Here is a 19,530-nt window from a genome sequence, read left to right as displayed (position 1 = left end):
CAGAGAGAGGGAAGGAACATCCATAAATCCTTCTGGCTTGTTCCTAATGAAGGAGGCCTCTGTTCCTGATGTGGAGTCCTGGAGCCATGGCAGAGGCATCCAGGAAGCGGACACAGATTTCTGCTCATCAGTGCAGCTCTGATTAGTCTTCATAGCTGCTTACAGAAGTGCTTGAAAGAGAGGCTGTCTGGAAGGGTTTTATAAATGATCCTTTCTCCATAGAAAATACATGAAAATTTATTTGTTTGCTATTAAGACAGATTAATTAGAAAATGGAAAGAAGAGGTGGCTGTCATATTCCAAATGTCTGGGAGGCTGGAACCAGATCTTGGGTTGAGCTCTTCCCTAGCCACAAATAGCTGATAAAAAAAGTATAAATTAGTCTGGAAGTAGACAGTGCTCTGCACTTTGGAGCTGATGGCAAGCAGGATATTCAGCCAAGATGATAAAAATCCCTTTGGAGCTGGCAGCTGGCACACAGAGCAATGAAGAGCTCTGCCTGGCAACCAAAAACCTTTCTGTGACTAAAATATGAAGAAAAAAAATTCTCATATCACCTTGTCAAGGGCTTTCTTTCTTCCAAATATAAAAGTCATTTTAACATAGTCATTAGTCACTATGAGACCAATCTGCTGAGTCCAGTGCAGTTTGCAGACTGGGAGCGAGGCACAGAACATTCTGCAAAAATCAGGACAGAGCATCAAGAACAAACAAGCAGAGTAAGGACAGATGAACACAACAGCTGCCATGCAGCACCAGGATCTCTGACCTGATACAAAGGAAAAAATTCAGATTCATTGCCTTTTTGGCTGCCACAACATATCCAGTCATTAATAATTATCTCTCATATTTTGCACCAGAATAGTTTTATTTACTCTCACTGGAGCTTTTAAGTTGCATTTCCAAACCAAAATTCATGGTATGATGAAATATATTAGGAGAAACAACATTCTGTTTTCTGGTTCATACAGGTTCAGTTGCAAAATAGCACAAAACTGGAAAATGTGGTTTCAGAGGAATATGTCACACATGGTGTGTGAGCAGAGACTGCACCAGACAATGGCCTGCTGCAGAGGGATATGAGATGAAGAGAGACTCAAGGGTGATCAGCACCTTTTCACATCATTGTCTTGCTACATTCAACTGGGGCAGATTTAACCATGTAATTGTGTTTTAATTTCTAGGTCAAAATAATAGTTTCTAAAGGAAAATAGAACAGAAAAACTCACCCACTGCGGTCCTTTGCCACATGTCTATACTCACTCACATATCTGGATAATTTAGTTATATTTATTATATATTTGGAGAATGAAATTTAGAAGGAAAACAGAGTCAGGATCTGCGGGATGGAATAGGGATGAGATATTTTCAGTTTGCCTTTAGCCTTCTGGCTCTGTCATCAATGGGATGGGGAAAAGGCACTTCTAGAGCAAGTTGTCCCATCCAAAATAAGCCTCTAAAATGCTTTTCAAAGGTGAGATGTCTTGTCTGGGGAAGTTTCACTGATACCCATTTTCCGGACTAATGCAATTACCTGTGGCTCAGGCCAGAGGAGAACAGAGGCTCATTGCACAGCCTTGGCAGGCCAGGTACAAGCAGTACCAAACAAGCTTCCTTATAAGTGCTTTCTGAGAATTATCAAGCTGTCTGATTTTCTATTCCTGCACCCTGAGCTTGGCAGAATTACCAGCATTTATAGGATCTCTTTGTGTTGCCTTTTGATGCTTTGAAATGTGCAAAGGGTGCTCACACTTTGTGTGAGGGGTGCATGGTGGAAAGCATTTTCACAAATGCTGTTTTTACAACAGATCTAACTGTGGGTGACACTGGAGGAGATTTGGATGGCTATTCCAAATTCATAACCACTCATCTGAAGGCCAAGTGGAAACACTGAGTTATCAGCCTTGCCTTGTGCATGACACGGGCAACAACATTTTATGTACTCTTAATTAGGATGAGGATTTTCACATTGACAACAGTGTAAGGTTTTATTCCTTGTTTTCTTTAATACTCCATGGTTTGTTCTGTTCTGCAGTCCATCTCTTTTCCACTGCTCTTTGCCTTTGCTTTTCAAGCAGCAGGATTTCCCCTGTTCCCTGTCCTCTGCAAGGATCATTTGTTACCACAATGCCCGTGGACAAGTCTTCATCTTCTTGATCCCTCTTCCCCAGAGATCACCAGCACATTCAATTTGCAGCTGGAAAAAGTTCTTTCAATCTCTGCTACTACATCCCTGTCATTGGTACTTAGCTCATTTATGAGTGTGTGAGATGTTTTTGTAGAGCACAGCATTTTTACTGAGAGGAGCAGGATAAATTCTACACAACATCAAATGAGACAATTTAACCTTGGAGTTCTTTTAATAATACCTTTTATCTAAAAATAATGATGCCATTATAAGATTATTAAAAACAGTTAAAAGAATTAATTACAAAACTATGCAAAGACCGTATTATACATTTATCTTTGTGTAAAGATTTTGACCTTCACATTTAATCATACATCTGTAACAATAAGCACTTGACTGAGAAATTAATTTCTGCATAGCATTGAAGAATTTACTCTTGAATTTAATTTTAGGTGCATAGCAACACTTTCAAAAATAATGTCAATAAAGCTGCAGCAGTGAGGATGTACATCATTAATATACACCATTAATGTACATGAAGGATAATGTACCTGAAGGATGGGTCTGAATGAGCATTCAAAGAAGACATTCCACTATTCTGAGAGCTCCAGTTTCTGATGTGAATAGTCACTTTTCTTTTTACAAGGAATGAGATGTGTTTAAGGTTAATGAATTCTTTTTGCCTTACTTATTTTTAGCAGAAATTTCATTATTTGATTGACTAAAATCAGAGCCATGATCTACCCTTTTCCTGTAACTATCCTTTCACTAATTGCACCTGGCAATGTGTAGATAAAGAGAACCAGGAAGATAACAAGAATAAGCAGAATTATGCCAATGATGATGTACTTCTTGTAATTCTTCCAGATCAGGTGATACAAACACTTGAAAGGGTTTACAAACCAAGAGAAGGATGTGTCTGGTCGGCTAAAGGGGAAGAAAGAAAAAGAAAATATTTTGTTAAGGTAAATCCATCTCTTTCCAAAGTTATCACACGGCAAAATATATATTTGAGTCTAAAAAGGACCTTTAGCTCCTTGGAACTCACTACAGGGATTATGGGGAATGTCCATCCATGTTTCACAAGCTGTTGGGTCACTTTTCTTCCACCCATTCCCCGACCCAAGCTCCACACACAACTTGTAAAGAAATTCCAGCTCACACATCATAAATACTTCAATTTATATCATGGTACAGGGTTCAAAATTGAAAACAAGATCATGATAAACCCTAAAGAAGAAATGCAGGCATCATAAACTTGAGTACAAAAGCTTTCTAGTGATTTCAAGGAATTTACCATCACAAAAGCCACTACAAAATGAGCCACACAAAAAGTCTGATTGCACAGTGATAGTCAAGGTGCCATAATAATCAGAGCCAGCTCAGGTTGGGCATGTGGCCCAAAATGGTGTATTTTCAGAAGGAAATGTAACACAGGCCTCGAGAAGAGAGGAAATGATGAAATGAAACCAGGATGGTTTGCCTGTGTACATAAAGAAGAGCCACCTTCTTCCAGTGGAGAATATCTGCCTCCCACAATCCAAGTTTTTCCAGATGTTGCCCCATACTGGATACTCCTCCATACCCAGAAGTTTCTTCCCACTACACAACTAATTTGACTACACACAGAGAGGAAAACAGTGTTCTCTTTGGGAAAAATGTTGGCCTGGTGTCTCCTCTGGCATGGCACCTGGATTGGGAGGGCACTGGGCTGCTGCTCTAGCAGCCCTACCCAAGGCAGCACCTGGCAGCTTTCCAATGGGATGGCCTGATAAATGCAGTGGGGCTGGGCAACATTAACACCTGCAAAACCTGGGCAGGTTGTCTTTCTTATCCAATGTCACTGGAATTGTGCAGATGGTGCACCAATGAGGAGAATGAAATTAACTGAGGGTCACAAGCAGCTGTGGCCATGTCTCACTCCAGAAAGGTGTTCTAGGAATTTAAGTCTTATCTAGTGAACTCAGCATTAAGCCAGTGGAAGTGAATGCCAATGTCACAGAAAGTCTGTGAATGTAAAAGGCCAACTGAATGTCTTTTTATGAAAGACTGAGCTTTTTATTGAGGTGGAAGTTATTCAGAAATAAATAATCAAATTAGCGCTCCAGGTTAAAAGGAATTATTAAATAACTGGACACCCTGAAGATTAAAACTACTAGAGTAACAAGACCCTCAGTCTGCATGTACCAACTGCTTGAGTACTTTTCATAACCTTTAAAGGCTGGAAGAAAAAAGAAAGCCAGACTCTTGCTTATTTAATTTGTTTCCTTTTGAACGAGGGCAATAGAACCCATTACCAGTTATAGCAGTGCATTTATTATCATACACTGCATCCGGAAAGGCATCGTGCCTTGATCGGCAGAATTGAAGAGATGAATGATCTCACAGTGCTTTGGCCAGCAGGAAATTACACTCATTGAGCCTTATTCTTTGTTTGCATGCTCCTCCCCCTAGTTCACAGACATTTAATCTTTGTCCACCTTTGCTCTGGCACATTATTGAGTCTGCTACTGTCTGTAGCTCCTAGAAAATTTTTTTTTGTTTTGAAATTATTTTGTTTCTTAATTAAAAATAATAATTTCACAAAAAAAATCTGAAAATGTCTCTGCTTCTCTGGGTGTTCCTACATCATAAGCAAAAAAAAAACAAAAATTGAGTGAATCTGCAGTACTGGCATAGAGATCTGGAGGTCCTGAGAAAAGAGGTCCTTGAGATCCACTCCTTCCTGAAGAGAACTCATTTGAAGGGTAGAATCAATTATTTTTTATCTCCCAGCTGCATGTATGAACCACATATTGCATGATCTGTGGGCACTGAGCTGTAAACTTTAATATCTTTAATGAAACTGAGACATGCTATGTCTTCAACATAATTTTCTTTCCAGTGAGTGAGTGTCTAGCTAAAATAAATTTTACTGTTCAGATGCTGATATTGCTTTAGTAACCTTAGGATTTATTCTGCCTAACTTTAAAGCCTGGGTGCTCAGTCTACTCCTTCATGGGCTGCCTGCATGGGGGGAGGAAGGACCTTCAGGAGGCCAAGTCATCTCTTTCCCCAGCTCATGTCTCAGGATATGTGTGCTAAGGAAATGGGAGACTCCTCCACCTGTACCATGGGCAGCTACAAAAGGAGCCTGAATGTTTTGCTTCTGAGATGGGAAGTGTCAATGACACTATCCCCACCCTACTTTTGATTTAATTGAGGCATATATCTCAGTTATGAGTAGAATTATGTTGAGCCATATGTTGGCTGTGTATTCACACCACAAAAACCACTGATTGCTCAGTGCAAGTTCTGGAGGAAGGCTCTGATTTTGTGGCTTCTGGGTCAAAACACCTCCAGGCTGTGCAGCAGAGAAGAGGCCACCAGGCTGGTGACAACTTTTTGGCCCAGCAGCACATTTGCAGATAAAATGCCCTTGGGCTGAAAACACAAGGGAGCCCAAGGCAGCCAGGGGTGCATGGGCTGGGTCTCAAAAAATGAGAGGAAAATAAGACAGTGCCTTGTGCATCCTGTGGACAACCTTCTGGACATGTAATCCTTCTATTCCACTTGACACTCCCTCTTGAAACTCCCTAGGCTGATTGCTTTCCACCACATGCATTTCAGAGCTATCCCAGTCCTCTCTCCTCTGAAAGAGGCACTTCAGTTTCCATTACTGGGAATCTTTCAAGCAGACACCTGTCAGACAAAGCTCATCCTGCCTTTGGGTAAAGGGGCTGGTTGAAGTGATTAATTCAAGTCTTTCCAAGGCTGGTTTTAAACAATGCTCTGATACCTCTGATCTGATAATTCCTTTATGCTGCTTCCTCCTTTCTCATGTTTATCCTGAGATGTATCTCAAAGCAACAAAATTAAACAGAATGTGTAGTCATTACCATTAAGATTAGCAATTGATTTTTAGAAGCTTTTGTAGCAGGAAACATAACATCAGTCTCTCACACTCTTTTTTTTTATCCAGCTCATAAAAAACTGCTCAAGTGTTTTGGTAGAACAAAGCACTTGAGCCAAAATAGATTAAAAAGTAACTTTTTCCTGAATGCAAAAAACTCAGCTGATACTTTTTAGATGTGACAAATACTGAAAGATAAATTGCTCCTTCTAGATCATTTGCCTTTGTTAAAACACTTACAATGTCCTCAGAAAAAATAAGCATCTTCATTCTTTGAGTATGAAGAACAATAAAATTAGAGATAGAAGTCACATCCTTTGTGTGCTTAAAGAAGGGCAATGATGCTGGTGAAAGGTCTGAGCACGAGTCTTGTGAGAAGCAGCTGAGGGAACTAGAGATCTTCATCCTGGAGAAAAGAAGGCTTCAGAGGAGATCTTATTGCTCTTTACACCACCTGAAAGGAGGCTGTGGCCAGTTGGGAATTGGTCTCTTCTTCCAAGTAACAAACGACAGGATGAGAGGAAATAACCTCAAGTTGCTTCAAGGAGGGTTTAGATTGTGTATTGGTGAAAAATTTACTGACCAAAAGGGCTGTCAGGCATTGGAACAGGCTTCCCAGGGCAGTGGTGGAGTCACCATTCCTGGAGGTATTTAAAAGATGTGCAGATGTCATGCTTAGAAACATGAGTGAGCAATGCACTTGGAAGAGCTGGATTAATGGTTGGACTCAATAATTTCAAAGATAATTTCCAACCTAAATGATTCTATTATTACTATAATAAATATAATCCAACTGATCTTTATAGGTAACCAAACTGAGATGTTGTCTGTATGTGTAAGCTATGATGATTTAAGATGTTATCATGTGCCAGGTCAGCTATGGAATGAGCTCATGTGTGAATTCCAGCTGAGCCCAAACAAATGCTCAGCAGTGCAATTTATTTAGGCTTCCACAGAAAGGCATTCCAGCAAAACTGAAGGTGCTGCCAGCAGCAGTGCCATGCACAAGCTGCACAATTTCTTGCTGAAGGTTGCAGCAGGAAAGAGAAGAAAATCCAGCAAGGTGTCCTGCAAGGAGGTCAGGTGGTTGCCCTTCCCCATCTCCTGCTGAATGCCCCTGCCCCAGCATGTTTAATGAGTTTAATGAGTTTAATGAGTTTAATGAGCTCCTACTCACTTGGGTTTTTCCAAGGGCTCAGGCTCCTTTCGAGCTTTGCCTACTGGATTCTTCTCAGCTTCTTCTGCTGTGACCAAGTGAAACTCAGCTTCCACCTTGCCCTGGATCAGAGAGAGAACATGTAAGCATCCAGTCCTGGGTTATTATCACTAATTCACAGCAGGATTTGTCTTGTGGAGAAATGATGGAACCAATTGAGGGCAAAGGAAATTAGTTAAGGAAAATAAGGTAGTCTTTGCAGCTGAATAGAAAGCACAAAGGAAAACCCAGGCACAAATTCCTGACTTATGCTCAATGACTGTAGGAAAGAAAGGTCATATATTTTCTTCCAGACCTGCAAATACATTTTCTGCTTCTTAAATTATTGTGTAATTCATCTGAAAAAAACCCATGTTTTCTATCTATCACACATCCTGGCAGAACTGAATGTCTGAGCTGGAAGCTGTGCTGGTGACACAGACCAGATATAATCCATCAGCAGGGGGAAATTCGGCCAGTCACAAGTGCTGGAGCCATTGACCTGTGAGGTCTCAGCTCACAAAAGGAGGCTGGGATTTAAAGAGTCCAGTTACAATTCAGAGTGGATAAATCAAATCAGCTTTATAGAACCTGTGATGGATGAAAAACAGACAAATGACTTTACATATATTTGCAATTTTCCTACCCTATACCTTTGTGGATGGTATTGATTTGAAGTGTTGATCTATGTCCACTGGCTGTGACTCAGCACAGAACAGGGTTGAAAGAAGGATGCCAATAAAAGTTATAAATGTGGAAGCAAGGGAGAGATTAAAGTGGACTGGGAGAAAGGGAATCAATTGTACTAGCGTGTAGAATAGGGAAGTAAATCTGGGATTTGGAAGTGGAGTTCATTCACTAAATCCATGGAAAGCGCACGGTCAACTTCAAGCTGAATAAGGCAATGAACTTGAAGATGGTACATTTCATTAAAACATTCTTTTTGCTGGAAAAGACAGAAATGTGAAGGAATGGTGAGCCTTAGGAACACCCTTGGAGAATCAATGAAAGTTTAGAGACAGGGGAAGAAGCCCCTAAAAAAGAACCAAAGCAGGTGAATTTATAGAGGGATATACTACTGGAAATGAGTAGCTGGTACCTCTTGGTCTGTGTCCCCCTAGGGAACTGAATGCACCTGAAAAGGCACTTTAGTACTCAGTTACCTGGGTTCTTCTGAACAAATATATGGAGAACCACTAAAGTATTTGGAGGAATCTTATGGGTTGCCAGTGGTGGCTGTTCAAAATCCAAAATTAGCACATTAGTCCCAGAGCAAAGCTGTTCATCTGTAGTGAGCTGCTCACCGTGAGCTCCCCAGCCTTGATGAAAGGCCACCAGCCTCTGATGCGCTTCTGCTGAAATATGGAGATCTTGTTTTCCTCACTTGCTGCCACAACTGTGCCCAAGTCACAGCTCTTGGCTGTCTTTGCTGCCCGAGGGAACCCATTCAGGTCCAGCTCAAGAGTGCCTGGAGAAAGAAAAAGTTTGACAACACTCAGGGAGCAGACAGACACAAAGACATTCAAATAGCAGCTTCCAGGTGAGATCCATAGAGGAATTTAGCAGCTGAGGATCTTTCTGTACTGTCAGTCATTCATTTGTATTGCCCTGGCATTCTCATCTGACCTAATTATTGGCTTTACAAGAAATGTGCAAGTTTGCAGTGTGGTGCTTCAGAAAGAGAAAAGCAAAAGTTGGGGCTCAGACACCACTCTGTGCATTCCTCTGCAAAACACAGGTCTGGTGAGACCTCAGATGGAGCTCAGGCAGGTCCATTGTGTACTTACCCAAGAAATCATCTGAAGAGAGTCTTTCAAAATCCCACACCTGAAGCACCAGCTCAGCAGGTATTTTGCGTTCTGTCTTCTCTAAGGAAAATATGTTTTCTCTTTTGGTAACCACCATCTGTTTCTCTGCTGGGAGGTAGTGGAATGGGAACACAAAGCGCCAGTTGAAGTTGCCCTCTCCTGTCAAGGAATTGTAATGTACATCTGTCTCCTGTTTGTCCTCTTCCAGGCCCTTTATCCACCTACAGCAAGCACACAGTGGAAAGCATTGCTGTCACCAGGGGATCTTGAAATGCAATTGTTGTTTGGTTCCAGACCTGACCATTTTCTAATTCCTCCCTCACCAGTAAGAGACAGCAGAATGTTTGGCATGGGGACAGGCAACAACAGTCCTGGCTTGGGGGATTCTGGGACACAGGCTGATGTAATGGCCAGTGGTGATCAAAAGCTGAGAATGAGAATGTGAATTTTATTTCAATCAGACCCCAAAGCACCACTTGTCCAGCACCAGTTTGCTATTGGCCAGGACAGCTCTCTTCTTTGGGACAGGCAGTGGTGACACCATCAGTCATTTATCCAGCACTAATCACCCTTTATTGATGTTTTGTCACACTAATAAATTCTGTGTCACTGTCTCAAGACTGATATCAGTGCTCAGTATTAGAGCCTAAATTTTTTGCAATTCCTGTTTGCAGTTATAAACATGGTGTTTATATGGCTGGAGAAGTCTCTCTTGGTTTTTTTGTGATTTCCTCTTGGTTTCTACTACAGTGTGCACAATATCAGATGTGCTGTGGTACAAAGGACAACACTTTCTTAAACATAATTTTCTCATCTGAAGAGAGGTAATGACCCAGCTAAATGTGTTTTAGCTCTGTAGATGATTTATCACACCTTGAATAAAGATTAGTGGTTTTGTGCTGTATCCAAAGAGATTAGTGTTTTTGTGCTGTATCCATTTTCTCCTGTAACCCCAATATTTCAAAAAGAAATTGTGAAAAATGGTAACAACCTGAAACATGGCACTGCCCCAAGTGCAAACCCATGCCTGGTGACAGATACAGTGCCACATGCACTGTTTGAACATAATGAGATTTGTGTCTTCATCATTAAGGCACAGAAGCAAAAAGTGTCCCACTCCTGGCCTCTCTGTCAGACCACTCTGGCACTGATTGTGATGTTCTCATCACACAGCTAAGCACATGGGCTGGGTCCCTATTTAATTCCTCAAATTTGTGTTCTCAAAGCTACTCTGCTACTGCTCTGAACACACAATTCATATTGGCATATTAAACTTTCTCTCTAGAAGTGGAAAAATGGCCAGAAATCTAAGACCAGTCCGGAACCTGAGATTTTCAGTACTTTGTACTACCACTTATGCCTATAATTTCCTCCAAGCCCTCCCTGGTACCTGTATTCAAATCCTGCTCAGAAACAGAAAGTGCAAAGCAGTATTCCAAAGCTGGCAAGGAATTAAGAAATAACCTGCTACAATTTCAGGGAAGGAAGGAGATGAAGAGCAGAAAGTGCCCATGTGATGTTCTTCTCAGCATGACCATGGTCATTCACCCACACACACTCCCCACATGAGGTTAGAAAATATTTCCAACAGAAATAGCTTGCCAAACACCTCCTTTCTTATTTCTAATGCAGCTATAATGCTCTTTTCTCTGATTATGTCAAAACTCCCTGCATCCCTGTAAGCTCTTACAGTTCAAATTCTGTAATTATTTGATCTCTGTACTAAACTGTGAGCTTGGTGCTTGTTGTGTGCCATCTCTGCCTGAGTAGGAACTAACTCTTAGTGTCATTTCAGTTACTTGATTTTCAGAGGAAATAAAACAGGGCAAAAAGTGAACAGTATCCCATTGGGGTGAGTAATTTTGGCAGGCATTTAGTGCAAAGTGCAAAGGTCACAGAATAGCTCATCAAATACTCTCACAACATAATTTTTTCCTCTGATTTTTGAATGAAATATTGCATGTTATTTTGAAGTGGGAAGACCTTACCCTTTTACATAGATATCACTTGATTTTTGCCCCGTAAAGATGTTTTCATCTTCTAGAATGACATCCTCTGTATTCCAGATTATTACCCTCAGTTCATAGCTGAAAAAGAAAAAAAGGATTTTGTGTAAAGCCCTGGTCAGGCACTAATGCCAACCTCTATCAAATCATGTTTTTTATAAAGTGGGAAATATTGTGTTTGTGCATCAGTCTCAGGCCTCTTCTGTTTACAAGAGTCTGGTGATAGAGTGGGGAGTTGGTTCCCCTCAGCTCATGGAAAACAACAGGGTCACTGCCAGCTTTGGAAGGATGGACAATTCCTTGCCTGTCATATGTCTGTTCATTTTCAACTTTTTTCACAAAAATACTGCAGTGGAACAAGACAAAATGGATCTAAAAAACTTCATCAGAGCTGTCTCCAAAACAGTGATCAGCTTGCTAATAAAGAATAGAGCTCCCTGAGGGGTGCTTTTTAGAAGAAATGCCTAAAAATTTGCATTTAGTGCAATCCAGGACATTAAAGGGGAAGAGGACTGCTTGGAGATATTTGCATTTAAGCAGGTACGATCATCTTTAGAAGCTACAGTAAAAGGAATTAAAGTTTCTCCATCCTTTCCACTCCCTATATGCAAACATTTTTGGTGGCCATCCAAAGCTCACAAAACTTGAGCTGATACACAGATATTGCAGGTGACATAAAAATTTAATACTGAAAAATGTAGGTATTCCTTAAGTCTTTGTGGGCTTGATTAGTTTTAAATCTTTTTGGATTGGAAAATGCTTGTTGTTAAGAAGTTTTATAGAAAGTTGTGGTTGGAAAGAAGTAATTGCTACATGGATTGTTTGTTTGTTTGTCAAATCAAATAATATAGGAATAGTACCTGCTGATGTTTCAAACATGAAATTGTCAGAAAAGGCCTTGCTAAAATACAGGATGGGCTGAGAATTCTGTTTCTCATGTTAGTGTTTTCTTTACAATATTCAATTAGCTTGAACAACTATGTGCAGTAGTGCATGTAAAGAAGCATAAGGAAATGGGAGAAGGCTATTCCAAACAGATCTCTTCTATCTGTTGCTGCTTTATGTGTTTCTTGATCTTATCCTTGGACAAATTGCTGGAAATCCAATACATGTAATGCTATTGCAGCAGATTAAAGAGCTCAGCCAGGGTCATGGAAGTTATCTCAGTGAAAAAGCTAGTGAAACTAGAATTAATTCTTGCAGCTCAACAAGCAGATGATAACATCAGAATTACTAGCTCTAGTCACCTGTAATCTCTTTATAATAAAGGATAAAGCGATAAAGGATAAAAAAGGATATCTTTGTAAGAGGTGTGTGATAGCTCTTGCTGAAAAATCACCAACAGTTCTTTGAGTAGTTTAATGGAGGAAACCAAACTAGAGGCTCCTCTTTGATTTGACGTCATGTGAACCTGAGAAAACTTTCTTCAGGACTGGAGAGGTTTGTTTTAGTAGTTCATTTTCTATTTCTTTCCAGACACTTAAGAAAGACTCAGTCTTTGGAGAGCTATTGCCACTGTGGTGGGAGGAAAGCACAGATTATTACCCTTTGGGTTTTCTTGGTGAAATGTCCACAGGAGGTCCTGGCAGAGGCATATCATTAGGAAACATGTCAACCCACATCTGTACACGACCCTTGAAAACAAAGAGATAAACATCCCTGTAACCCCATTTCACAGAGGATTTAAAAGGCTTTCCATGCAGTTCTGACATCCAAAATCACCTCTTCCTCTACAAGCCCCAACCAGCTCAATATCCTGTAACTATGGTTTAATCTATGAACTTTCTATACAAAATCTTTTTTGTGCACATATTCTTTCGATCTTTCAGGTATTTGGTGAAGTTGAAATAGAGCTCAAACACTGTCAGCTTCAAGGTAAAATCCATGAAAAACAGTATGTGATGAACAGAAAAAAAAAAAAAAAAAAGAAAATCAAGGTTTAGATACAACCAGAGGTTTTGTTAACTTAATAAAATAAAGCATTTAAAAGAATGACAATTTGCAGTTCCACCTTATGTGATTACTGTGGATTTGGGTAAGTGGCTGTGTACACACATGGGTGACAATTTCCAGGTTAACACTGTGCAAAGTCTCACATTTGGTGCAGCACAGCAGTGCTGGCTCCATTGGTTTGCTGTTACAAATAGAAACCACAATAACTGGAAGGAATGAAAACTGTTCCTGGTCTACCATCACCACCACCTCTGAGCTGCTCTACCTGCTCCATGCCTGGCTTATCCTTGTGGTAGAGGGGCCTGGTCTCAATGTGCTCTGGGACCAGTCTGTAGCCAGCTCCAGGGATCTCTTCCCACGCACGTAAAACCTTTAGGGAGAGATGTTCATATGATTCAACTGGCTCCTCTGAAGGAAAGAGTAAAACAAAAAGAACAATGAGAGCTGAATTATAATATTGAACCCCTTGGTAATATGTTTCATTAGTTATTAGAGGCACTCATTAAAAATTTGCTTGAGTTAAGAGGAAGGTTTTATGCATTCCAGCCAAATAAAGAAGGGCCTTGAAATACTTCTAATTTGCATAAATAAGGGGACCCATTGGGTTAATTAGAAGATTAGTACTCAGGCAGCAGTTTTCCTGTAAAATGCAGCAAATCATTCCACTGCTACAGCACCAGTTTTTAACAGAAAAATGGAAGAGACATGTCAGTTATTCTTTTGGCAGAAAATTGCAAATTTTTGAAGCCTGTGAAAGACAAGGAGTCTTGTCTCTGGATTTGACAAAGCTGACAGTAAATAGGCACTAGAAGTTAGCTATGCCTCCTTTTACTCTGTAATGGCAACAGCAAAGACCTTAGGGAATTGAATCACACCTCAGAGGAAGAGAGTTGAAGTCCATGGGCAAGAACATTTTCACCTCCTGACCCTCTCACTTGGCCACTGGAAGGGATAACCAGAGAATCCCAGAGAATGGCTCCTCAAGGAGGGACCAGGGCTATTACTGAAAGTAGGGTGGATGTTAGAAAGCAGAGAAAGCCCTTTGAGCTCTTGAGCTTCTCTTTCCTCCCTTTTTGTGTGGGCTCCACACAAAAGGAGATCAGACTTTTGACAAGTGATATCTTCTAGATTAGAAGTCCCTAAGTGAGAAGAAGGTTAAGATTTATTTGTGTCAACAAATTGTTATCACTTTTCCTACGCATGTTGCTATATCTGAATTACTGATCGTTGGCAGAAGACTCATTTGGAATTTAAACAGTAGGTATTAAACCTCCTTAATGGCTCAGAGATTGAGGAAGGATGATCTTGTGGTTATGAATCTTGGTTCCCTCTTGTGTACCAACATCTAATTTTAGCCAGCTAAATGCCATGTGTCTAGCTGCTATTCAGTCAGGCAGCCTCAGTAACAATGACACAGATTATCCTACAATATCCTGTATCCTCTCAAAGAAACCTTTCTAAAGATTTTTTTTTTTACCTCTGAAGATGCATATTGCTTCCCATTGGCTACAGATAATCCTAGACTGTCTAGGAGTAGTGGACAGGCAGCTGGACTAGATGATTGTTGTAGGTCTGTTCCATCCAGACTATTGTTATCCTATTCTTATCCTATCCTATCCTATCCTATCCTATCCTATCCTATCCTATCCTATCCTATCCTATCCAGCTTCTTTGTTCCTAGAGCAAAGTTAAATTTTTCCTTCCATTGCAAGTTAAAGCTGGATGGATAATTATAATTTTCTCCATCTGTACAGTGGAAATGTAAGGGACTGCTTTCCCTTTTCAGTATGCCTCTAGAGCTCAAATCTGTGGCCTTTGTTGGTTTTACAGATCCAAATGATGGCCACCCCAGTAATCCATCAGGAAATAAGGACCCAGATGTACTTGTCAGAACAGCAATCTGGAGAGAAATTATGTTAACTCTACATGCGATAAACTATTTCTGTACAATATTGAAAAACTTGTGTACATAAGTCTTTTGGTCTTTGCCATCTGGTTCTATATTTCCCTGCTTCTGATTTACATCATCTTATCTGACATTGGTTTGTCTGAAGCCCATTTTAGTGAACCAGAATCTTGATTGAGACATCCTGTTGCTGGTAGTCACACTCAGTCTTCTGTTAGTGAGGAAAACAAGCAGCAATACTGGAGTAAAAAATCTCTTTCAGGCTAAGAAACCAAAAATGGATCAACTCTTCTCCCTTCAACAGTGCTTCCTTGGCAGCCTTCCACTCAAGGTGTGAGCTGTATTTTGTAGTTGCTAAGAAGAATTGTGTCAAAGAAAACCAACACTGAAAAGGGACTGGAGGTTTTCTTACACTACCCCAGTGTCCACTACTGTCTCTGAGAGCAGCTCCTTTCACCCCCCTTGAAAGGCTACATCCTCACATCTGTTTTCCTTATTCTAAGTACAAAACTGAGTCATAGAATGGTTTGGGTTCAAAGGAATGTTCAAAGACAATTTTGTTCATTCCTCTGCCATGGGCAGGGGCACCTTTCCCTGATGACTCTGTCCCACTCCCCCCCAGTGTGACAGGGACACTGGAGGTCCCCATTGCCTTGACCTCCTTTTAACCAGGGAGATCTGTCAGTGAGTTACATCATGGATCCATGGACCTCACAGATACCTGGATTTACAGAGTGCTGTGTCAGAAGGGAAACCAGAGTGGCAGTAACCAAGAGGAGGAAAGAACAACAGAGAGGAAAGACAAGTAGGTAAGGTAGGACTGGCTGGTAAATGGCCTGGAATATAACTGTGGTCAGAAATTTGTCTGACCTTGAGTAACTCCCTTCAAAATAGTATTTCCCTTCCCTCTACTTCTCACTTCTTGGGTCTGTCTATTCCAGTGTTTTAATTTAGACAGAGAATACATTCTTTGAAAGACTCTTCCTGACTTCATATGCTTTGATATTCTGTGGGGAGGGATTTCAGAGCTTGCACAGACCAACACTAAGCCAGAAAACATGTTCCAAGAGGGTCCCCCACACTCCAACCGATCTTGGACATCCCATCCTTGGGATCAGGTAGGAGCTGGTCCAACATATTCCCCAACAGCCCCCATGAGGATGTCAATTCATTCTCAGAAGCTGTTTCACCCTACAGATTCTTTGCAATTAAGCTACAGCAAAAGCTCATACAGACACAGCCTTCATTGCCAGAGTTACAGGAGTGTTTAAGAGCAGACACAGGCTCCAGTAATCCATCTTGGCAGTTCATAGCACAACAGGGCTCCAGATACATCTGGGCAGGCTCCTTGTACTGCCACAATGCAAAGGGAGGATGCTGAACTACTTTGTTACCGTTTTCATCTTCTGTGAAGACTGTCTGTCCCTTGAAGATTTTTGATCCTACTTGTATCTCTCCTGGCCTCATGAAGGGTCCACTGATTCTGTAGTCCTTGCACAGCTTGGTGAGGATCTCACTTGGCTTGGTTGCATCTCGCCATGCATTGTACCCTTCTCTGCAAGGAGGGGACAGAGTGAAAATGGCTGAGGTTTCCTTCATAATAGTGCACTGACAGATCAGGAATTTCAATGCAGAGGTTCACTTTGTGGTCAGTGGTCCTGATACCAGCTCAGTCAAACTTTTCCTTTGTCCAGCACTGCTACTCACTTGAGACACTGCCTCTTTCTGCTCAGGTCCTTGGAGATCAACCACTCCTTTCCCTTAAAACACAGGAGAACTGAGGCAGCCTTGCTACAGCTTAGATAAAGTAATAGCATGGGCAGGCCTCCCATGAGGAAAAGAAACAGAGCTTGTTCCCTGTTGTACCTAAAAGATTTGAGACTACATGTGCTGTCTCCATTCAAGGAGAATTATTCTGCAGCTCTCAGAGGCAAAGGAGAAGCTCAGGTTATCTGAGACATGTAACAAGCACATGAAGAAATATCTCACACTGGAGATTGAGCTGGCAAGGGAAGCTTGGGGTTTGGTCTGTGTTCCTGGATTGCTTTTTGACATTTTCCACCCTTAGTTTGTAGAAAAAAATGAGAAACAATCATAGAGGTGTCCCAAACACACATCTCCCAGGTTAGTGCCCTGCCCCAGGGCAGCTGAGTTATTTTAGGTTGACTTTCTCTGCATTAATTATTTTTTATGTGCAAGGTCCTTGGGAGTGCAGCTGTCTGGCAGGGACCAGAGGCTCAGGCTCACTACCCCATGGCTCACCCCATCACAGAGGTTGTGTCAGCAGCCTCTGCCCCTGCTCTGCTCCCCCAGTGCCTCCCCAGCCCCACCAGCCCTGCTGCAATCACTGCAGCTGAATAGCAGAGAGCAAAGGAGAGCCCTGGCATGATTTCTCTGAGAGATTTTTCCCTTTTTGCCTGTCCATTTGCCCTTTATGCCTGTCCAAAGGCAGTTTATCAAGCAGGTATGTTGTAAACATCAGCTGTTTACTATCTAAAATACTTCTTGAACCAACAGTGCTGTTAATTTAAAAATATCCATTCCCCACTGAGGCTGGCAGCTACCCAAAGCCACCTCTAAGCTCTTAGGTGAGTTTTAATTAAAATACCCTCTGTGACACTTCTGTGCTGGATCTGGAATGCATCTGTAATTTCTCCTTTGAGTCAAGTCACTGACTGTGAGCTCTGCTGCTGCCTGAAGTACTTACATTTCCTATAGAAGTACTTACATTTCATATTGACTCTGTAACCCACAGGTGGCTCGATGTCTGCTGTAGAAACGATTTTCCAAATCAATTTTAGTCTCTCCAATAAGATCATCTGTCCCAATGAAGTCATGGTCATAGATCAAGACTGTGAGCAAGGAATCCTTGGGGAATGTAGCTTGTATTTCAAATGATCTACAGGAAAAATTGAGACCTATGTGAAGGCAAATCACTTTTGAAACCTCAAAGGCTAGGCTAATTAATGCCATGCAAACACTGTGTGAGTGGTGCCTCTTCTCATACACAGTGGGCTTTTTTTGTAGTGCTTTTTGCTTCAGTTAAATACATGAACCTGCTGCAAACACACAGTGCAAAAGTGTATTCTTTCCCCTGCTCCCCTAGCACCCTGTGAACACTCCTAAGATTTTTCCTACAATCCTGAATCCAGTAATGCTAATACAGCTGAATGCAAGGGTTCTCACACATTTTTCAGAACCCCCAAAAGGGACATCTAAGTATTTTCTGTTTTCTTGCAAAATATTGAATATAGGAATTTGGGAGCACACAACAAAATGATCAGGCAAAAGTTTTAAATAAATCTCAAAAAAGCAAAGAGCTCCCTTTTCACTTGGTGCATGTTTCAGGAATCAGTATTGTTGAGATGTGATGCGAAGTTGAAAATATAAATGTGATTGTAAAAGGGATTTGACAAATTAGTGAAAGACAGAACATCCTGATCACAACACTGGCTCCATATTTCTCCAAAGCACAGAAAAAATTGAGCTTTGTCTCTTGAAAGATGAGGTTTTGTCTCTTGAAAGATGAGTTTTCTACTTTTCCCTCTGTTCTAGGGTACTTTCAGTCCAAAATAGTGTCATTTTTCTGTCTTAATTTCCTCCACCCCAATTTAAAATATTTTCAACCTTCTGAAAATAGGGAAATTTACTGGAAAAAAAAGATCACAGCTATTAGCATTAAAACTATAAATAACTATAAAGCATTGATAATACAAACTGGATCTTTACTGACAGCTTGCCCCTGGCTGTCTGAGTTCAAAAAACTCAGATGTTCTAGAATTATGAGATTTATTTAGCACTCTATTCAACTTGAAACAGCAACAAAGATCGTGAAATCACACTTTACTCTTCTGATATTTATTTTGCTTTAAACTTAATGATTGCATTAATTTTCACAGACAATTGTCATTTGTTACCTCATTTCCTCTCACACATCATTTTGCAAAACCTCTCACAGATTGCATTACTTGGTATGTTTTGATGAGTATGAAAATGAAAAATTTTATTATCATACAGTGTGAAACCAATTCCCAACGTTTTGACCATCAGAATTACAAAACAGAATTGACCATCAGAATTACAAAACATCCAAACAGGCAGAAACCAGCATATAGCAAACAGTAACAGCCACAGTGATAGCAAGAGATAAAGCACAAATTACACTGAATACAAAAATAAGTCATCACTGACCTTCCAAATATGGGGTTGAGCTGCTTGGGGATGTAGTTCTCCCTGTCTTTGATTTCTGTGTTGCCGAGCCTCAGCACAATGTAGGGATCTGACTTCCCATCTGGATCAGCTGGGCTGAGGTTAAATGCCTGTAAAGAAGGAAAATTGTGTCCTCAAGGAGTTTGCTTAAATACAGCAGGGTCCCTACAGAGGACTGTGGTTTTCCTGCCTGGTCCTGGTGTTCTGGAAGTTCAGGGACTTTGTCTGCCTCATGTAATGTAAAATTTGGCCTGAGGCTTTCTAGGCTACTTCAAAAACAAGATCTTGAGTGTTTGCAAAGCTGGAAATGTTGTCCCATTGCTAAGACAGAAAAAGCTGAGCAGGAAAGGCAATGCCAGAAGAAGCTGGGTGCACAAGTGCAGGTAGGATTCAGGAAAGATTAACCACAAATATTGCTCCAGAGCCTTGAACA

At 40.9% G+C, this 19,530-nt stretch overlaps 1 protein-coding gene across 1 annotated transcript in view; it reads right to left on the bottom strand.

Annotated features, from left to right (window-relative positions):
- Positions 1–2,868: 2,868 nt before the first annotated feature.
- FER1L6 (fer-1 like family member 6) overlaps positions 2,869–19,530 on the bottom strand; it is a 64,509-nt gene continuing 47,847 nt past the window's right edge. Inside the window, exons 32-41 of the mRNA XM_058808673.1 lie at positions 19,080–19,207; positions 17,617–17,787; positions 16,283–16,443; positions 13,248–13,390; positions 12,575–12,663; positions 11,012–11,110; positions 9,003–9,244; positions 8,520–8,683; positions 7,198–7,298; positions 2,869–3,055 (exon numbers count right to left, since the gene is read on the bottom strand). Of these exons, the coding sequence (XP_058664656.1) occupies positions 2,869–3,055; positions 7,198–7,298; positions 8,520–8,683; positions 9,003–9,244; positions 11,012–11,110; positions 12,575–12,663; positions 13,248–13,390; positions 16,283–16,443; positions 17,617–17,787; positions 19,080–19,207 (1,485 nt within the window). The remainder of the gene's footprint in view (positions 3,056–7,197; positions 7,299–8,519; positions 8,684–9,002; positions 9,245–11,011; positions 11,111–12,574; positions 12,664–13,247; positions 13,391–16,282; positions 16,444–17,616; positions 17,788–19,079; positions 19,208–19,530) is intronic.

The sequence above is a fragment of the Ammospiza caudacuta genome, chromosome 1 (genome assembly GCF_027887145.1).
Source record: "Ammospiza caudacuta isolate bAmmCau1 chromosome 1, bAmmCau1.pri, whole genome shotgun sequence".
In the NCBI taxonomy this organism is placed as follows: domain Eukaryota; kingdom Metazoa; phylum Chordata; class Aves; order Passeriformes; family Passerellidae; genus Ammospiza; species Ammospiza caudacuta.
The sequence above is the reverse complement of the archived record's forward strand: the minus strand, read 5'-3'. Positions and strand labels throughout refer to the sequence as shown.